The sequence below is a fragment of the Oncorhynchus gorbuscha genome, linkage group LG16, assembly GCF_021184085.1.
Source record: "Oncorhynchus gorbuscha isolate QuinsamMale2020 ecotype Even-year linkage group LG16, OgorEven_v1.0, whole genome shotgun sequence".
Classification (NCBI taxonomy): domain Eukaryota; kingdom Metazoa; phylum Chordata; class Actinopteri; order Salmoniformes; family Salmonidae; genus Oncorhynchus; species Oncorhynchus gorbuscha.
The window spans coordinates 28,179,583-28,197,512 of record NC_060188.1 but is presented as its reverse complement, the minus strand read 5'-3'; the positions used below and the strand labels follow the sequence as shown (position 1 = coordinate 28,197,512).

The following is a 17,930-nucleotide window of genomic DNA, read 5'->3' as shown; positions in this document are numbered from 1 at the left end:
ATCTTTGACGAGAAGATGGTGGGGTTATGGAGATGGAGCCATGGGAGGCCAAGGATGACTTTGTCTACGGGTGCAGAGATGATGAGGAAGGAAAGGCTTTCCTGGTGCTTGGGTCCCACGGTGAGGGTGAGTGGTGCTGTGATGTGCGTAATTGTGCCGGATCCCAATCGTCGCATATCCAGGGCTTGGACAGGAAAAGGAGAGGAGTGCAGGTAAGAAGTTAAGTTCAGGGAGGAGGCAAGGTTGCCACAGTCCAAAAGATTAGGACGTACTCCACAGCGGTCTGGGCATCCTGCTGGAGTTGGAAAAGTCCCTCACCTTCCTCTCTTCCTTTTGGAGGATGGTTTAAGACCGCCCTGAACAGAGCCATGAATCTCACATAGGATCCCAGCTCCTCTCTCCCAGATGGCTATAACCCACTCCAACGCCCTTCCGTTCAGCAGGGAAATGACCGTGGCAACTATGGACCTCTCGCTGGTGGGGGCTCCCATCTGATAGGCGAAATAGAGGGAGCATTAGAGTAGGAAGCCAAGGCATTTCGATGGAGTCCCATCATACATCTCCGGAAGGGACAGTCGGTATCTGTGACCTGGCCGGACTGCTGGGTAGGCTGTGGGACTAGGTCACTGTGACGACCCGTAGTAGGAGGTCCTCCATCAGAGGTATGGAGAACCTCGCTAGTGGTGTCGAAGGCGGTGGAGAATGCAGAGGACCTCCTTCATGGTCGTACCCAGTAGAACAGGTGTAGGGGAGTTTAATAATGAAATGATGAAAGAATAAACATGAGAGAAATAAAATACTACCTGATGATTCAGGATTACTGAGGGCTATATGAAGGGGGAGAAATCAGGGTGGTGATGAAGTCCAGGTGTGCTTAATGATGGGGAGCAGGTTTCAGCAATGATGGTTGCCAGGTGTGCGCAATCTGGGTTGCCAGGACAAGTGGTTAGTAGACCGGTGACGTTGAGCGCCGGAAAGAGGGAGCAGGATTAGGCGTGACATGGAAGAATAAGCAGTACGACTTGGCAGGGCCGTGTTTCGGAGGACGTGTGGTTCTCGACCCTTTCCTCTCCCGAGCCCGTACGGGAGTTGCAGCAATGGAACAAGACTGTAACTACCAATTGATTATCACAAAACAGTTTTTACATAAAAAATAAATAAATAATATATATATATATATATATATGTGGTTTTGAAATCCTGTCTACATTACACTCCTTTACAGTGTAAAACAATGTTAAACAAGTCAACCAATACTGTACTCTACTCTAGAATCTTCACAGAAACTTTGATTGTGTCATGTTCAGTACAATAGATATGATTTGGAAATAGTCTATGATTGATTGTTAATGTAGGTGGAGTTCTCACATCCAGTAACTGTGTCATCCTGGTCTCACCCTAGTATTAGTCTAAAGATCAAGTTAGGCCTCAAGGCTGTCAGGTCATCCTAACTACCAGTTCTACAGTTAGGGATTACTTTCAAATGTCATCTGTTTCTCAACAGTCAAAAATTATAATTCTATGACTTTGCATTGGTGACATTCAATGGAAAGAACTGCCTAAAATCAACAATTGCTTTTGTATGCTCAACAGGTTTGAATCCTAACAACTTTGGCATGACTGGCATGCCCTTTTAAAGTAAGTAATTACTGTATTGAGTTCAAGTGTCGTCTGTGTCCTCCTCTCCTCTCACAGCATAAAAGCAGCTTAGACCCACTGCTCTGCACTCACTTCTCTCCAGCCAGAGCAGTAAGACATCAGCAGACTCCATCAACATGTCCTTCTCCAGCAGCAGCTTCAGATCCTCCTCAAGCAGATCCATGAAGGGCTCATCTATGGGTTCCTCGCGTATGTCCATGTCTGGTGGTGGTGGCATGTCAATGTCCATGTCTGGTGGAGGCAGCCTCATCAGTGGCATTAGGGCCGGCAGCGTGTATGGGGGTGCAGGTGGCTCTGGGGTGCGCATCTCCAGTGCCAGAGCCTCCAGGTCCTTCTCTGCTGGTGGTGGCAGTTTCGGTGGTGGTGCTGGCTTCGGTGGAGGCTCCAGCTTCAGTATGTCTGGTGGAGGAAGTGACAGCCATGTCATCGGCAACGAGAAGTTCTGCATGCAGAACCTGAACGACCGTCTGGCCACCTACCTGGCGAAAGTTCACACCTTGGAGAAGGCCAACGCTGAGCTGGAGCTGAAGATCCGCCAGTTCCTCGAGGCCAAGGCCTCCCCCAGTGCTCGCGACTATGGTTCATCCCATGTCATCATCAGAGACCTCCAATCCAAGGTAAGCTTTTGTATGCCAGTACTGTTACACTTTTATTTCATGCCACATATTGAAAAACCTGCACTATGTATTTTATTTAGAAACAAAAGCATCCATTTCATTTTCAGATGCAGGAAGCCATCCGTGTGAATGGTGCTGTCCATCTAAGCATTGACAATGCCAGGCTTGCCACTGAAGACTTCAGAATGAAGTGAGTTCACTCACCAAATTGGCAAATCTTTTGTCCACTCACTCAGACAAATATTGTCTCAATACCAGAATACCAGTATTGACTCAATACCAGAAAAGTGAGTGATGATTCCGGTCTAGTGTACAAATAAAAATATTGATGCCATCTGTCATGTAAAAAAGCTCACACCGTGAAATAGCTCAGGTTCAATGATTACAGAGCAAGTTGAGACACACTGGTACACTGTAAATCATTGTATGTTTTATTATGTAGGTATGAGACCGAGCTGTCCATGCGTCAGTCAGTGGAAGCAGACATCGCTGGGCTGAGGTGTGTTCTGGAAGAGCTGAATATGTCCAAGAAGGACCTGAGCATACAGATTGAGGGGCTGAGAGAGGAGTTGGTCTACCTCAAGAGAAACCATGAGGAGGTCAGGTTCTGATTCCCATACTAGCCTATCTATAGTGTCGGGTCTTAAAATAACAGATCCAGCCAGGCATTACTGTACAACATTTTTGTGAGCAAGTCTTACATCATAATCTATGTATTGAAATCCAGAAACATTTGAACAAATCGAGAACCACTTTCTGAACCATGATGATGACCTACAGACCAAAATCTGTTTCATTGTCCTTCTGCAGGAGCTGTTGTCCATGCGTGCCCAGATGAGCGGCCAGGTCCATGTGGAGGTTGACGCTGGACCACAGGAAGACCTCAGCAAAGTCATGGCTGAGATTCGCGAACACTACGAGGCTGTCGCTGCCAAGAACAACAGAGAACTGGAGGGCTGGTTCCACGCCAAGGTAATACTGTTTATCGTTGTAAAAATGATTGCATAATTTAGGTCCATGATGTCCAAAATGTCCCATCAATTTAATTGTTCATGTAAAAACATTATTTTGGATGGTGTTTTCCACAGACCGAGGCGCTGAATAAGGAGGTCTCAATCAGCACAGAAGTTATCCAAACGTCCAGATCTGAAATCTCAGAAGTCAAACGCACACTGCAGAGTCTTGAAATCGAACTGCAATCACAAATAAGCATGGTAAGATTGTTCAAGAATGTTTCAATGTCTGCCACCCATCAATGAATTTGCACAACTACTTCCTGATGTTTTGTTTACTCTTCATTTCTCTCCAATAGAAATCATCCATGGAAAATACCCTCGCAGAGACAAAGAACCGTTACTCCATGCAGCTGTCGGGTTATCAGATGCAGGTGACTAGCTTGGAGGAACAGTTGGTAAATCTCAGGGCTGACTTGCAACGCCAGGGCCAGGAATACAAGATGTTGCTGGACATCAAGACCAGGCTGGAGATGGAAATCGCTGAGTACAGGAGACTGCTGGACGGAGAGGCCAGAAGGTGAACCAAACAAGCCTATTCTATTAGTCCATCAAATGTTATTCTTAGGCTATCATGGGTGTTCTGATACTAAACTTTGAGCAAGTTCTAGGCTAGACTCACTTACTTTCTTAGAAGCAAAACAGTGGCCCCACCAGTTTGTACACTACCAGTAGAATCATGTCAAAACCTTGCAAGGTAAGACCTTGCCATATTGTGTTGGGTACAGTCGATTATGTGCTCATTGGTGTTTTCTGTTTGGTCCACAGTGTCTCCTCCTCCTCCTCCTCTACCAGCACCAGGAAGGTCATCACAGTGGTAGAAGAGGTGGTGGATGGGAAAGTGGTCTCCTCCACCCAATCCTCAGCTTCTTCCTATGCACGCCGCTGATGCAGTACATGAGTGTACTGAGGGAAATACAACAACTGATTATCTGACTCACTAAACATCCAGTGCATTTCTGGAAGGCAACAGCAATAAAAAATAATACATCTGAAATCCTTTGTTTGTTCAATTACTTTGTCTTCATAACAGGCTAAAATTATACTATTGTTTTTTCACAAAATGTCTGCTTTGGTTCCATGAATGATTTCATTTGTGCCTATTTAATTCAACTTCATGAAATAGTTTCAGTTGTGAGTGGTAAGGTGGAACTTGGTGATTGCTAAGTACGGGTGTCACCTAGTGTTGGGTTTAGGGATGCAAGTAGATGTTAAATAAACCTACATATACAGTGGGGCAGAAAAGTATTGAGTCAGCCACCAATTGTGCAAGTTCTCCCACTTAAAAATATGAGAGAGGCCTGTAATTTTAATCATAGGTACACTTCAACTATGACAGACAAAATGAGACAAAAAAATCCAGAAAATCACATTGTAGGATTTTTTAAATGAATTTATTTGCAAATTATGGTGGAAAATACGTATTTGGTCACCTACAAACAAGCAAGATTTCTCGCTCTCAGACCTGTAACTTCTTCTTTAAGAGGCTCCTCTGTCCTCCACTCGTTACCTGTATTAATGGCACCTGTTTGAACTTGTATAAAAGACACCTGTCCACAACCTCAAACAGTCACACTCCAAACTCCACTATGGCCAAGACTAAAGAGCTGTCAACGGACACCAGAAACAAAATTGTTGACCTGCACCAGGCTGGGAAGACTGAATCTGCAATAGGTAAGCAGCTTCGTTTGAAGAAATCAACGGTGGGAGCAATTATTAGAAAATGGAAGACATACAAAACCACTGATAATCTCCCTCAATCTGGGGCTCCACGCAAGATCTCACCCCGTGGGGTCAAAATGATCACAAGAACAGTGAGCAAAAATCCCAGAACCACACGGGGGGGGGCTAGTGAATGACCTGCAGAGAGCTGGGACCAAAGTAACAAAGCCTACCATCAGTAACACACTACGCCGCCAGGGACTCAAATCCTGCAATGCCAGACGTGTCCCCCTGCTTAAGCCAGTACATGTCCAGGCCCGTCTGAAGTTTGCTAGAGAGCATTTGGATGATCCATTAGAAGATTGGGAGAATGTCCGATTGTCAGATGAAACCAAAATATAACTTTTTGGTAAAAAGTCAACTCGTCGTGTTTGGAGGACAAAGAATGCTAGGTTGCATCCAAAGAACACTATACCTACTGTGAAGCATGGAGGTGGAAACATCAGTCTTTAGGGCTGTTTTTCTGCAAAGGGACCAGGACGACTGATCCCTGTAAAGGAAAGAATGAATGGGGTCATTAATTTGAGATTTTGAGTGAAAACCTCCTTCCATCAGCAAGGGCATTGAAGATTAAATGTGGCTGGGTCTTTCAGCATGACAATGATCCCAAACACACCGCCCGGGCAACGAAGGAGTGGCTTCGTAAGAAGCATTTCAAGGTCCTGGAGTGGCCCAGCCAGTCTCCAGATCTCAACCCCATAGAAAATCTTTGGAGGGAGTTGAAAGTCCGTGTTGCCCAGCAACAGCCACAAAACATCACTGCTCCAGAGGGGATCTGCATGGAGGAATGGGCCAAAATACCAGCAACAGTGTGTGAAAACCTTGTGAAGACTTACAGAAAACATTTGACCTCTGTCATTGCGAGTCCACTCTGTATTCATTATATGAATAACTGACCTGGGATGTATTCAGTGAAGTGAAACATTAAAAATGTTCCAGATCGAAAGGTAATGAGTATAGATGACACAATTCCTATACCACCTGACAAATGTGCATATACAGTGGGGTCGGAAATTATTTACACCTTTTATAAAGATGAGCAATAATGACTGTTTAAAATAATTCAGAAACTGAGCTATATTTTATGTTAAAAAAAATTGGGAAATTATTTTATACTAATACAATTGCTTAGAGAAAGAGATGTTGCTGTAGCCAGCAGCATACCACCCTGCATACCACTGCTGGCTTGCTTCTGAAGCTAAGCAGGGTTGGTCCTGGTCAGTTCCTGGATGTGAGACCAGATGCTGGTGGAAGTGGTGTTGGAGGGCCAGTAGGAGGCACTCTTTCCTCTGGTCTAAAAAAATATTATCCCAATGCCCCAGGGACACTGCCCTGTGTCGGGTGCCGTCTTTCGGATGGGACGTTAAACGGGTGTCCTGACGCTCTGAGGTCATTTAAGATCCCATGGCACTTAGAGTAGGGGTGTTAACCCTGGTGTCCTGGCTAAATTCCCAATCTGGCCCTCAAACCATCACGGTCACCTAATAATCCCCAGTTTACAATTGGCTCATTCATTCCCCTCCTCTTCCCTGTAACTATTCCCCAGGTCGTTGCTGCAAATGAGAAAGTGTTCTCAGTCAACTTACCTGGTAAAATAACAGATAAATACAATTTTGTTAAACGAGTAATTACATTTTTTTCTCAAAGGTACGTTATCTGATGGGACCAGCTACAATTTTGAGTTCAGTCACATGCAAGTAAATTGATGCTTTTCACTGGCTGATTTGCATTTTGTGCTTGAGAACCCATTTAACTTAACGCTTGCTTATGTTCGCAAGTATGGCCCCCATGTTTATATTGGAGAAAGCAATGCATTTAACCTCTTGCTCCTACCCGACACGCAGGCGTCCCATCTAGACATCTGGAAATGCAAATGCACTACGCTAAATGCTAATAGCACTCGTTAAAACTCAAACGTTCATTGAAATACACATGCAGGGTACTGAATTAAAGCTACACTTGTTGTGAATCCAGGCAACAAGTCAGATTTTTAAAATGCTTTTCGGCGAAAGCATGAGAAGCTATTATCTGATAGCATGTAACACCCCAAAAGACCCGCAGGGGACGTAAACAAAATAATTAGCATAGTCGGCGCTACACAAAACGCACAAATAAAATGTAAAACATTCATTACCTTTGACCATCTTCTTTGTTGGCACTCCTAGATGTCCCATGAACATCACTATTGGGTCTTTTTTTTCGATTAAATCAGTCCATATATAGCCTAGATATCGTTTCAAATATTTTTATTAAACACACACAAGAATGGTGTATAGGTATACATGACAGGTATACAATTCTTATCTAAACATAAAAGAGCATACAGGAACAACAAGACCCAGAGTTCTGGGTGCAGAACAAATAATACAGAACACGACATACAAAACAAGGACACGTAGAAAGAAAGAGGGAAGATGTCCCCCCTATCCCCTATCCCCCCCCCCCCCCCCCCCCCCCCCCTCCCAACTGCTCGGGTGGTAGGGCCAGCACACGCTGCCCAAAGGTAGATAAAAATTTTACCATTGAGAGTGCGTTAATAAGTACAAATTCACAGCGCCGACTCGTCCAAGTAGGAGAGGAAAGGCTGCCAGATTTTATCAAATGTTGATAATTTATTGTTCAGAATATATCTAATTCTTTCTAAGTGTACAGTGTTTGCCAATTCACTGAGCCATAATTTGGTAGAGGGCGCTTCCCTCCTTTTCCAAAACAACAAGATTAGTTTTTTTGCCGAGATGAGACCATACGAGATTAGTTGTTTTTGGGGGTTGGTTAATCTGTTTAGGGACTCAGATACTCCCAGGATTATCAGAAGCGGGTCTGGATCTATTGAAGTCTCCAAAACTTCAGAGAGGATCCTAAAAATTCCACACCAATAACCATGCAAGCTAGAGCATAGGGCAAAGCAGTGGAGTAGTGTACCCTGCGTGGCCTGACATTTATCACATGTAGGGGATGTATCAGGAAATATCCTATGCAGTTTAGTTTTGGAATAGTGTAATCTGTGTAATACCTTGAATTGTATGAGACGATGTCTGGAATTAATGGAGCATGTGTGGATATACTCCAAGCTCTCTTCCCAGTCTGCCACTGAGATGTCAGTCCCTAGTTCTTCCTCCCATTTTGCCTTGATGGCATCAGTAGAAGGTGTGCTAACAGATTGAAAAGCATCATATAGACGCGATATCAGTTTATCTGAGGTGGGGCATATTTTCATGCATCCGTCAAACATGGAAGGTTTAGCATTCTCAAATGTTGGGAGGTGTTTTCTAACGTAGTCTCTAATTTGTAGGTATCTGAAAAAATTACTTCTGGGAAGATTATAAGTTTCCCTCAGCAGCTCAAAGGAAGCAAAGGTCCCTTCTATGTATAAATCCCCTATGGTGCTTATCCCCAACTCTCCCCATCGCTCAAAGGTGTTATCAAGGTTAGAAGGGGCAAAGGAGGGATTCCTGGCGATAGGGAGCATGAATGACATTGGTCTGAGCTCAAAGTGGACTTTAATTTGCTTCCAGATTCGGACTGTGCTATGTATTATAGGATTGTTACAATAAAGTGACATCTCCAGATTGACAGGCGACAAAATCACAGCGCCAATAGAGAAGGGGTGACACTCCTCCCGCTCCATACTAAGCCAGCTGGATGCCGGGAGTACGTCATCCAACAGAAACGTAACAATGCGGAGGTTAGCGGCCCAGTAATAAAATATAAAATTTGGGAGAGACAATCCTCCTTCCATCTTGGATTTACAGAGGTGTTTTTTACCTATCCTGTGTGTTTTATAATCCCAGATGAAAGGGTTGATAATTGAGTCCAGTTGTTTATGAAAGGATTTAGGTATGAATACTGGGATGTTCTGATATAGGTAGAGCAGTTGTGGGAGGAAGACCATTTTAATGGCATTAATTCTTCCGAGCAGAGAAATTGGGAGAGTTCTCCAAAATAGTATGTTTGCTTTGAGTTTTTGTATCAGAGAGGGGAAATTCTCTTTAAATAGTAAGGAGTATTGTTTGGTAACTACAATTCCTAGGTAGGTAAATTTTTCTGAAGATAACTTAAATGGGAGATGTTCTAGCCAGGAGGTATTTTGCGACCGTATGGGCATTAATTCACTCTTGTTCCAATTTATTCTGTATCCCGAGAAGGTACCAAACAAATTGATCACATCAAGAATAGCTGGGATACTAGCCTGGGGTTCTGTTACATAGAGGAGGATGTCATCTGCGTATAGGGAGATCTTATTTAGCGTATCTTTAGTATTATAGCCGTGTATTGCTGCATGAGATCTAATCGTCTGAGCGAGCGGTTCGATAATTAGGGCGAAGAGCATAGGCGACAGCGCACAACCCTGCCTTGTCCCCCTGTTGAGGTTAAATCGGGCGACAATGATTGGTTAGTGAGTATTCTGGCACAGGGGTTCCTATATAAAGCTGGATCCAATTTATGAACCCATCTCCAATATTACATTTCTGTAGGACCTTGAATAGATAGGGCCACTCAACTTGGTCAAAGGCCTTTTCGGCGTCAAGAGATATGACGGCAAGGTCCACGTTGGGTAACCTCTGAGAATACATAATATTGAAGAGGCGCCTGAGATTGAAGAATGAGTTTCTGTTAGGGATAAAGCCGGTCTGATCCGAATGGACCAATTTGCCAATTAAAGTGCTAAGCCTGTTAGCCAGAGTTTTTGCTAAAATCTTTTGGTCTGTATTAAGGAGAGATATTGGTCTGTATGACCCTACCTCTTCTGGATCTTTACCCTTCTTATGTATAACTGTAATGAACGCTTCATCCAAAGTAGAAGGAGAGCTCCATCCTCATTGGCCTGAATCAACATTTTGTGCAGATAGGGGGAGAGCATGTTGCTGAATGTTTTATAGAATTCACCAGGGTATCCATCTGGGCCCGGGGTCTTGCCACTCTTTAGAGATTTAATTGTTTCTCGGATTTCATCAAGAGATATTTCCTTATTCAGGAAGTTAGAATCTTCCTGGTTCAGGGCAGGAAGATTACAGTCCTCCAAAAATGTTTGCATAATTAAGGGGTTAGGATCCGCTTTAGATGTATATAGAGTCTCATAAAACTGCCGGAATCTGTCATTGATGTCTTTGGGGGAAGAGAGTAATTCCCCAGATGCAGATTTAACCCTGTGAATCATTCGGTCACTCACATTTTTTCGAAGTTGTCTGGCGAGTAATTTGTGTGGTTTGTCACCAAACTCAAAATATTTTTGCTTGGCATAGAGAAAAGATTTAGCGATTTTAGCTGAGAGAATCTGATTATATTCAAATTTTAAAGAGGTAATTTTTTTATGTTTCTCCATAGATGGGTGGCTAGCATTCTCCTATCCAGTAAGTGAATTTGTCCCTCTAGTTCTTCCAGTTTTCCTCTGTTTTGCCTACTCCTGGCAGCCTGAAAGGAGATGATACAGCCTCTCAGATAAGCCTTCAGTGTTTCCCACAATAATGCTGGGGAGGTCTCTGTGTTGTCGTTGGTATCAAAGAAAAATTTAATTTGGTCTTTAAGATATTCACAGAATGTTGGTTCTGTGAGGAGCTGAGGATTCAACCTCCAGACCCTCTCGTTTGGTACAATGTCACCCAATCTCAGGGAGAAGGTGAGTGGACTGTGGTCCGAGATTATAATATCATGATACCTCACATTACAGGTATAGGGGAGTAGTCTAGCATCCAACAAAAAGTAGTCAATTCGAGTGTAAACCTTGTGAACATGAGAGTAAAAGGAGTATTCCCTACCCGTAGGGTTAGCGATCCTCCATATATCAAACAAGTTTGAATTTTTTATGTAGGTATTCAAGAATTCGCTTGAATAGGAGGTAGGGGTTCGCCGGGTAGAGGATCTATCCAAATATTGGTCTAGCACACAGTTAAGGTCCCCTCCAATGACCAGGTTAGTATGGGAGATATCTGGAATCAGGGCAAGGACTCTTTTGAAAAAAGAGGGGTTGTCAATGTTTGGCCCATAGATATTTAGTAGAGTTACTGAGGTAGAGTGGATTTCTCCTATTGCGATCACATACCGACCCTCTTTATCCGCAATAGTGGTTTTATGTAGAAAGGGAATTCCTTTCCGTACCAGAATCGCTGTGCCTCTCGTTTTGGCAGAGAAGTTAGAGTGATACACTTGCCCCACCCACCTACACCTAAGTCTGCTATGAGAGTTATTCTTCAGATGGGTTTCTTGCAAAAATATAATATCAGACGAGTGCTTTCAAGTGGGCTAGGACCTTGCCCTCTTAATTGGTTCGTTTAGACCCTTGACATTCCAGGAAGTGAATGTAAGCCCCGCCCTCCTCTCGTTTGTAGTTCCTATGGTGGCCTGCATATCATGTAACTTGATAAAAAGGTAAGAAAGCGCACCAAACCATCACGATCAGCATATGTAGCACCCACACCCGAGCAGTATCCAACCCACCCTCCCCCTGCAAGCACCTTTACTTCCCCCTGTTCCCCTAATTTCCACAACACTTACCCCCATCAACCCACCTTTAACAGGAATGTACAAACAGGAGAGAAAAAAAAGGAAAAATAAAAATAAACACATTGTCTGGCCGATGCCAAAAAAGCACGGCGCGACCTCGAACCAGAGGTAAAACAAAAATAAAATACCAACTATACGTTCACCTCTCACTATCCTAGAACTTCTACTAACATATGAACTGAGGAGGCTCGCGAGTTAAGTGTTCAGTTAGCATCTAATAAACCTAAACCGAATAAGTTGCAACTTAAACATATTGCGCATTTAAGCGTCATCCTGGGTCAATCCCAGAAATAAGCAAGATATAGCCTCAGGATAATATTGCTAAGCACTGCCGGTCAAAAAATAAACCATCCGCAACCGACCTAGTCAGCCGTACCTTTACATACTGTGGGTCAGGAGATCGGAACAAGGATTTGTTAAATTAAACGTTCCCCCCATAAAAAATGTTTAATAAAAAATAAGTAAAAATATATACCTTATATATATATATGTATATATATATATATACATACATGCATACACACACACACACACACACACACACCCATATATATCTACACACACACACACACACACACACACACACACACACACACACACACACACACACACACACACACACACACACACACATATATACACATATATATATATATACACACATACATACATACACACATACATACATACACATACACATACACACACCCATATATATCTACATACACCCATATATATCTACACACACACACACACACACACACACACACACACACACACACACACACACACACACATATATATATATACATACACATATATATATATATACATATACATATACATACACACATACACACACACATACATACACACACATACACACACCCATATATATCTACATACACACATATATATCTACACACACACACACACACACACACACACACACACACACACACACACACACACACACACACACATATATATATATCTACACACACACACACACACACACACACACACACACACACACACACACACACACACATATATATCTACACACACACACACACACACACACACACACACACACACACACACACCCATACATATACATGTATGTATACATACCCACACAAAAAAAATCATATATAAAAATATATATTTAAAGAATATGTATATACATCCATATGCACACATACACATACAAACATTCATACCCCAGAATAACAATCTACACTGATTTAAAATATACACATACATAATACTAAAATGCTAAGAGAAAATAGTAATAAAGTACAAATAGTAATTATATTTACGCACACCTACACATACATAAGCACTACAGAGGGCTGGTGGGACTCTAGTCGGGAGAGAGGCCCACGGCCAGACAAAGGCAGAACAGCACAAAACATCAACTTGCTAACCAGGCGTCTGCCCCCTCCCAACCATCACCCCCAGTCCCCCGCAAGCAATAAATAAATGGTATGGTAGTAAGAGTGATGTAAGGATTGTAAAATAAATAACGAAACAAAACAAAAGTGGGGGAATATAAGTATATCCGTCCGAAGGTGTCAGTGATCAAACCTGGAAGTAAAAATATGCATCGCTGAGCACCGCCGGGATGAAAGTGAATTTAACGTTAAATGAGAGCTCTGACCGCCATCCATTGGTCTGCTCAGCGTCTTACATGCTCGGTAGCCCTTGTTGAGCCCGTTTAATACGTTTTCACCCAATATGGTATAGTATGGATTCGAGTCCATGAGCAGACCCTAACACGCACTAACAAGGCACTCTAACCTGTACGGGGGATTGGTGTATATCCCTGGATAAACTTCTCTGCGTCCAAAACCGAGGAGAGCCAAATCTTCTCACCGGAAGGCGGGGTAATTCTTAGTCTTGCAGGGAAAAGTAAGGCTGGGCGAAGATGGAGTTTGTAGAGTTTAGTCATGACATCTCTGTAGTCGGCGCGATGCTTTGCCACATCGGGCGCATAATCCTCATAGACACGGAATGGATGCCCTTTATGTGACAGGTTGCCCCTCATTCGAGCTTCACGCAGGATAAGATCCTTGGTCTTGAAACTGTGACAACAGATTATTACTGGGCGAGGACGTTGGCCCGGTCCAGGCACTGGGACAAGGGAGCGATGTGCGCGGTCCAGCTGGGGATCCGAATCCAAAACATCCGATCCCATTGCATCCTTCAGTAGCTTGGCGAAGAAGTCGGTAGGGCGAGAGCCCGCCTCTATCCCCTCTGCCAGACCAACAACGCGAAGGTTATTACGTCTGGATCGGCCCTCCAGGTCCACCACTTTCACAGAAAGCCTCTGCACAGTATCCTGCAATGACGAGCATAGCTTCTCTAACTCGTCGATCCTACCAGCGTTGAATTCAGAAGCTTTCTCAAGGTCCACAATACTCTGGCCATGCGGCGACCGTTCGAATGACGCTCTCGATTTTGGTGTCCAGCTCAGCAATAGTGGCCTTAAGATCCTCAGCTATAGCAACACGTAGCTCCCCCAAAGCCCGGGTAAGTTCTGTAAGTGTCACGTTGTTGCATGTGCCTCCCGTCATGTCTGTCTCGTTGTTTAGTGGGGAGTAGGCCTCTGCTGTGGATTTATTGTCCTTTGGTCGCTTATTACTCGGCATTTTCATATAAAAACTTACAATCTTGTATTAGAAAGAAACGTTTGTTGTAAAAAGTGCAATAAAGTAGGTTAAATTAGATTATTTTGCAAAAAAGTTGCAGGAGCCTCTCACGCACAGCCGTTCACTCCAACATGCTAGCTCCGCCCCCTATAGCCTAGATATCGATCTATGAAGACTGTGATCAAGGAAAAAAATAGCGTTTTATAACGTAATGTCATTTTTTAAAATTGAAAAGTCGACGATAAACTTTCACAAAACACATCTAAATACTTTTGTAATGCAACTTTAGGTATTAGTAAACGTTAATAAGCGATCAAATTGATCACGAGGCGATGTATATTCTATAGCTGTACGTCTGGAAATAATGCCCGGGTAAATCTCAACCAAAATATCCGGTCGGAGACCGGAAGAAAGGCGCTACCTTGTGCCCGTTTGACCAAGAAACAAATCGTAGGCAAATAACAAGACTGTTGACATCGTGTGGAAGCTGTAGGTATTGCAACCTCGGCCCCATTTAATGTGGTTCACATTCAACAATGGGTTCTAGTGGCGCATGGATATATTTTCGCCTTTTCAGTGATCAGATTTTCCTGCGCTTTTCGATGAAACGCACGTTCTGTTATAGTCACAGCCGTGATTTAACCAGTTTTATAAACGTCTGAGTGTTTTCTATCCACACATACTAATCATATGCATATACTATATTCCTGGCATGAGTAGCAGGGCGCTGAAATGTTGCGCGATTTTTAACAGAATGTTCGAAAAAGTAGGGGGTAGGAGTAACAGGTTAAGGAGCGACGCATTTCCTTCTGTAGCTCAGTTGGTAGAGCATGGCGCTTGTAACGCCAGGGTAGTGGGTTCGATCCCCGGGACCACCCATACGTAGAATGTATGCACACATGACTGTAAGTCGCTTTGGATAAAAACGTCTGCTAAATGGCATTTATTATTATTATTGCCAACAAAGGGTATATAACAAAGTATTGAGATAAACTTTTGTTATTGACCAAATACTTATTTTCCACCATAATTTGCAAATAAATTCATTAAAAATCCTACAATGTGATTTTCTGGATTTCTTTTCTCATTTTGTCTGTCATAGTTGAAGTGTACCTATGATGAAAATGACAGGCCTCTCTTATCTTTTAAAGTGGGAGAAATTGCACAATTGGTGGTTGACTAAATACATTTTTGCCCCACTGTACATGTCCCAGCATGATGATCTAACCTATTTACATGAAACATATTTGCATGAAATATGTCATTTCCAGCACTCATTTGTTGTGAAATGTAATATGATACAATTCAGGTAAAAGTAAAAAGTTTGACAACCATTCCTAATCTCCACTTTGTGTCAGGATTATCAGAACAAGTTACTCCAGGGTGAAACCACCCAAGAGAACAGGAATATAGAAAATTAAGTATGAATGGGCAGGACCTAACTGTAAGTCGCTTTGGATAAAAGCGTCTGCTAAATGGCATATATTATTATTATTATTACCTAACCCCCTATTGACGCACCGGTGTTTCAATCTAAGTAACATAATGAAAGAAAAATCACCATCAAACCCCATCAGTTTAAGCTGCAGATATCTGTTGCTTGGGCTGCAAGGGCTGCGTTTCAACCCACCGCATCCGCCCTTCCGTCAACCTTCCGCATCTGCAGTGGAAAGTGGCGGATCTACAGCGCTGTGTGTCAGACCAGGAGACATCCCGAAAATTGGTCTTCTCACAAAAACGTCTGCAGCATCCAAACGGTATAGTATAGATATAACGGAATACTACAAGCAAGCCTGTTTCTCCCCCCAGTCAGAGGCAGCCTGCCTGTCTCCCAGACTCTGACTAGCAGTAACAATCTATCCTCCTCTGTATAATGATCAGAAAATATATTTGTAGGCCTAAATTGTGTGTGTGGGGGGCACTAATCATGTTTATGCAACCTAATAGTCACCCTTAAAATACTTCCAGAAACAATTTAATTTTTATTACAAATTGAGAAAATCCACAATAAAAATTGGCCCACTCTAGTTATAGGAATGTGACATTGCACTGAAGAAAGAAGGTTTATTCTTCTTTTTCTTCTTGATTTCAATATGGAATGACTAATGGTATTTGTTTGTTCTGTTTCATGTTGATTAAAAGGCTAATTTTAAGGAGTTCATTTGTATAATTTTGTTATCATATTGTTTTGTAACAATAGTAGAAGTTAATTCAATTGGGGCAGGTGTGGGGCATGGAGGTGCATGAGATGTTCCCCCGTGATAAAAGGGGGGCATGAGTGAAAAGGTTCGGGACCACTGGCCTCGCTGACTATGTAGGGAAGGCTATCAACTCAGCTATATATTCTGTATGGCAAGATGTTGCATTGGAATGTTAAGTCAGTTGATTCATGGGACTGAGAGAGGAAGGAGGTCCCTCTAGCAGGTCTTCTAGGCTCATACACGTGCAGTCAACGTGCTCTGATCATAACCCTCTGGTGTCTTAGCTTTGTCTTTGAGTTTAGTAGCCATTTTAGATAGGCCTACTACATAGTGGAAGGTATTGAGCTTTTGAAAGGGTTTGGGGTGATCTCATTGTTTTAAGTCTGGTATTTAAACGCACTATCAGAGGATTTTCACCAAACTGGGACAAAATAATGTAGATTGTTTTTGTTATGATACTGTAAAACACAGTTATTTTCTGCTGGTGTTTGAAAAGATTGAAAACTATCAAACCAAAAATATTCACCACAGCAGGCTAAACCTCTCTTCCTCCTCCTCCCTGGGCAGCTGTGGGGTCCTGTCAGCACTGTGTGCCACCCTGCCCCTGTCCTCCCCCCTCCTCCGGACCACACCCTCCCGCAGCTTTATTAACCTGGCTGCCTCCATCACTGCCCGCAGGATGGAGTACTCTGAGAGCCGCACACTAGGGTGAGACTTCATCACACACACAACTCAACTCTTTCCCTCTGTCTTGTCGGCCCCTGTTGACCAGAGGTGACTCTAAAGCCCCACTTTCCTGTTCTCAACTTCAATACCCTTCAGTTAACATGTGGTTGGATTGAAATAGCCCGGAGCGTATTGTATCTTTCCTATATCACAGGCCAATGTTTACTCCTGACGTGTTTTTTTAAAGTGTACCTGAGTAGTCCTATGAGCATCTTCTTGATGGATCCCCCTATCCTTCCCCATCCAGTTATGACACTAATGTAGAACGGGGAGATTCTCACAAAAACAATGGTGATCTACGTTTTGCTCTACGACCCCCACAAGTGTCCCGGGTCTCGACTAAAGGTAACCCATACAAATAAATGGAAGTATGGAGGTAGTTTTCTGCCAACAAACATAAAGTGTTAAATATGTGTCAAAAAATATATTTATTTATTTATTTCCTGAGCTTTCTTATATTTCCTAGGTATAGGTCAGACACTTCAAAACCTTATTTCATATAATACATTTTTTGACTATCTATTTTCCTATGGGCTATACTGTAGCAGGAAAGGCCAAATTCAAGATTTTATCAAAAAATATACATATATTATTTCTTGATAGATAAAAGGGTCAAAATTACAAATCAAATAGCTAAATGATCCATGTTAACAATTCCATGTCAGCTTAGATCAATCAACTACTTATCTTACTTAAAGTTGAAGTCAGAAGGTTACATACACTTAGGTTGGAGTCATTAAAACTCGCTTTTGAACCACTCCACAAATTTCTTGTAAACAAACTATAGTTTTAGCAAGTCGGATAGGACATCTACTTTGTGCATGACACAAGTCATTT

The 17,930-nt window shown here is 42.7% G+C and overlaps 1 protein-coding gene across 1 annotated transcript; it reads left to right on the top strand.

Annotated features, from left to right (window-relative positions):
- The first annotated feature begins 1,715 nt into the window (after nucleotides 1-1,715).
- LOC123999457 (keratin, type I cytoskeletal 13-like) lies at nucleotides 1,716-4,286 on the top strand. The gene is made up of 7 exons (XM_046305278.1): nucleotides 1,716-2,276; nucleotides 2,384-2,466; nucleotides 2,719-2,875; nucleotides 3,087-3,248; nucleotides 3,365-3,490; nucleotides 3,589-3,809; nucleotides 4,058-4,286. Exons 1-7 carry the CDS (start codon nucleotides 1,776-1,778, stop codon nucleotides 4,176-4,178), a joined length of 1,371 nt encoding a protein of 456 aa, XP_046161234.1. The 5' UTR covers nucleotides 1,716-1,775; the 3' UTR covers nucleotides 4,179-4,286.
- Nucleotides 4,287-17,930: the final 13,644 nt, after the last annotated feature.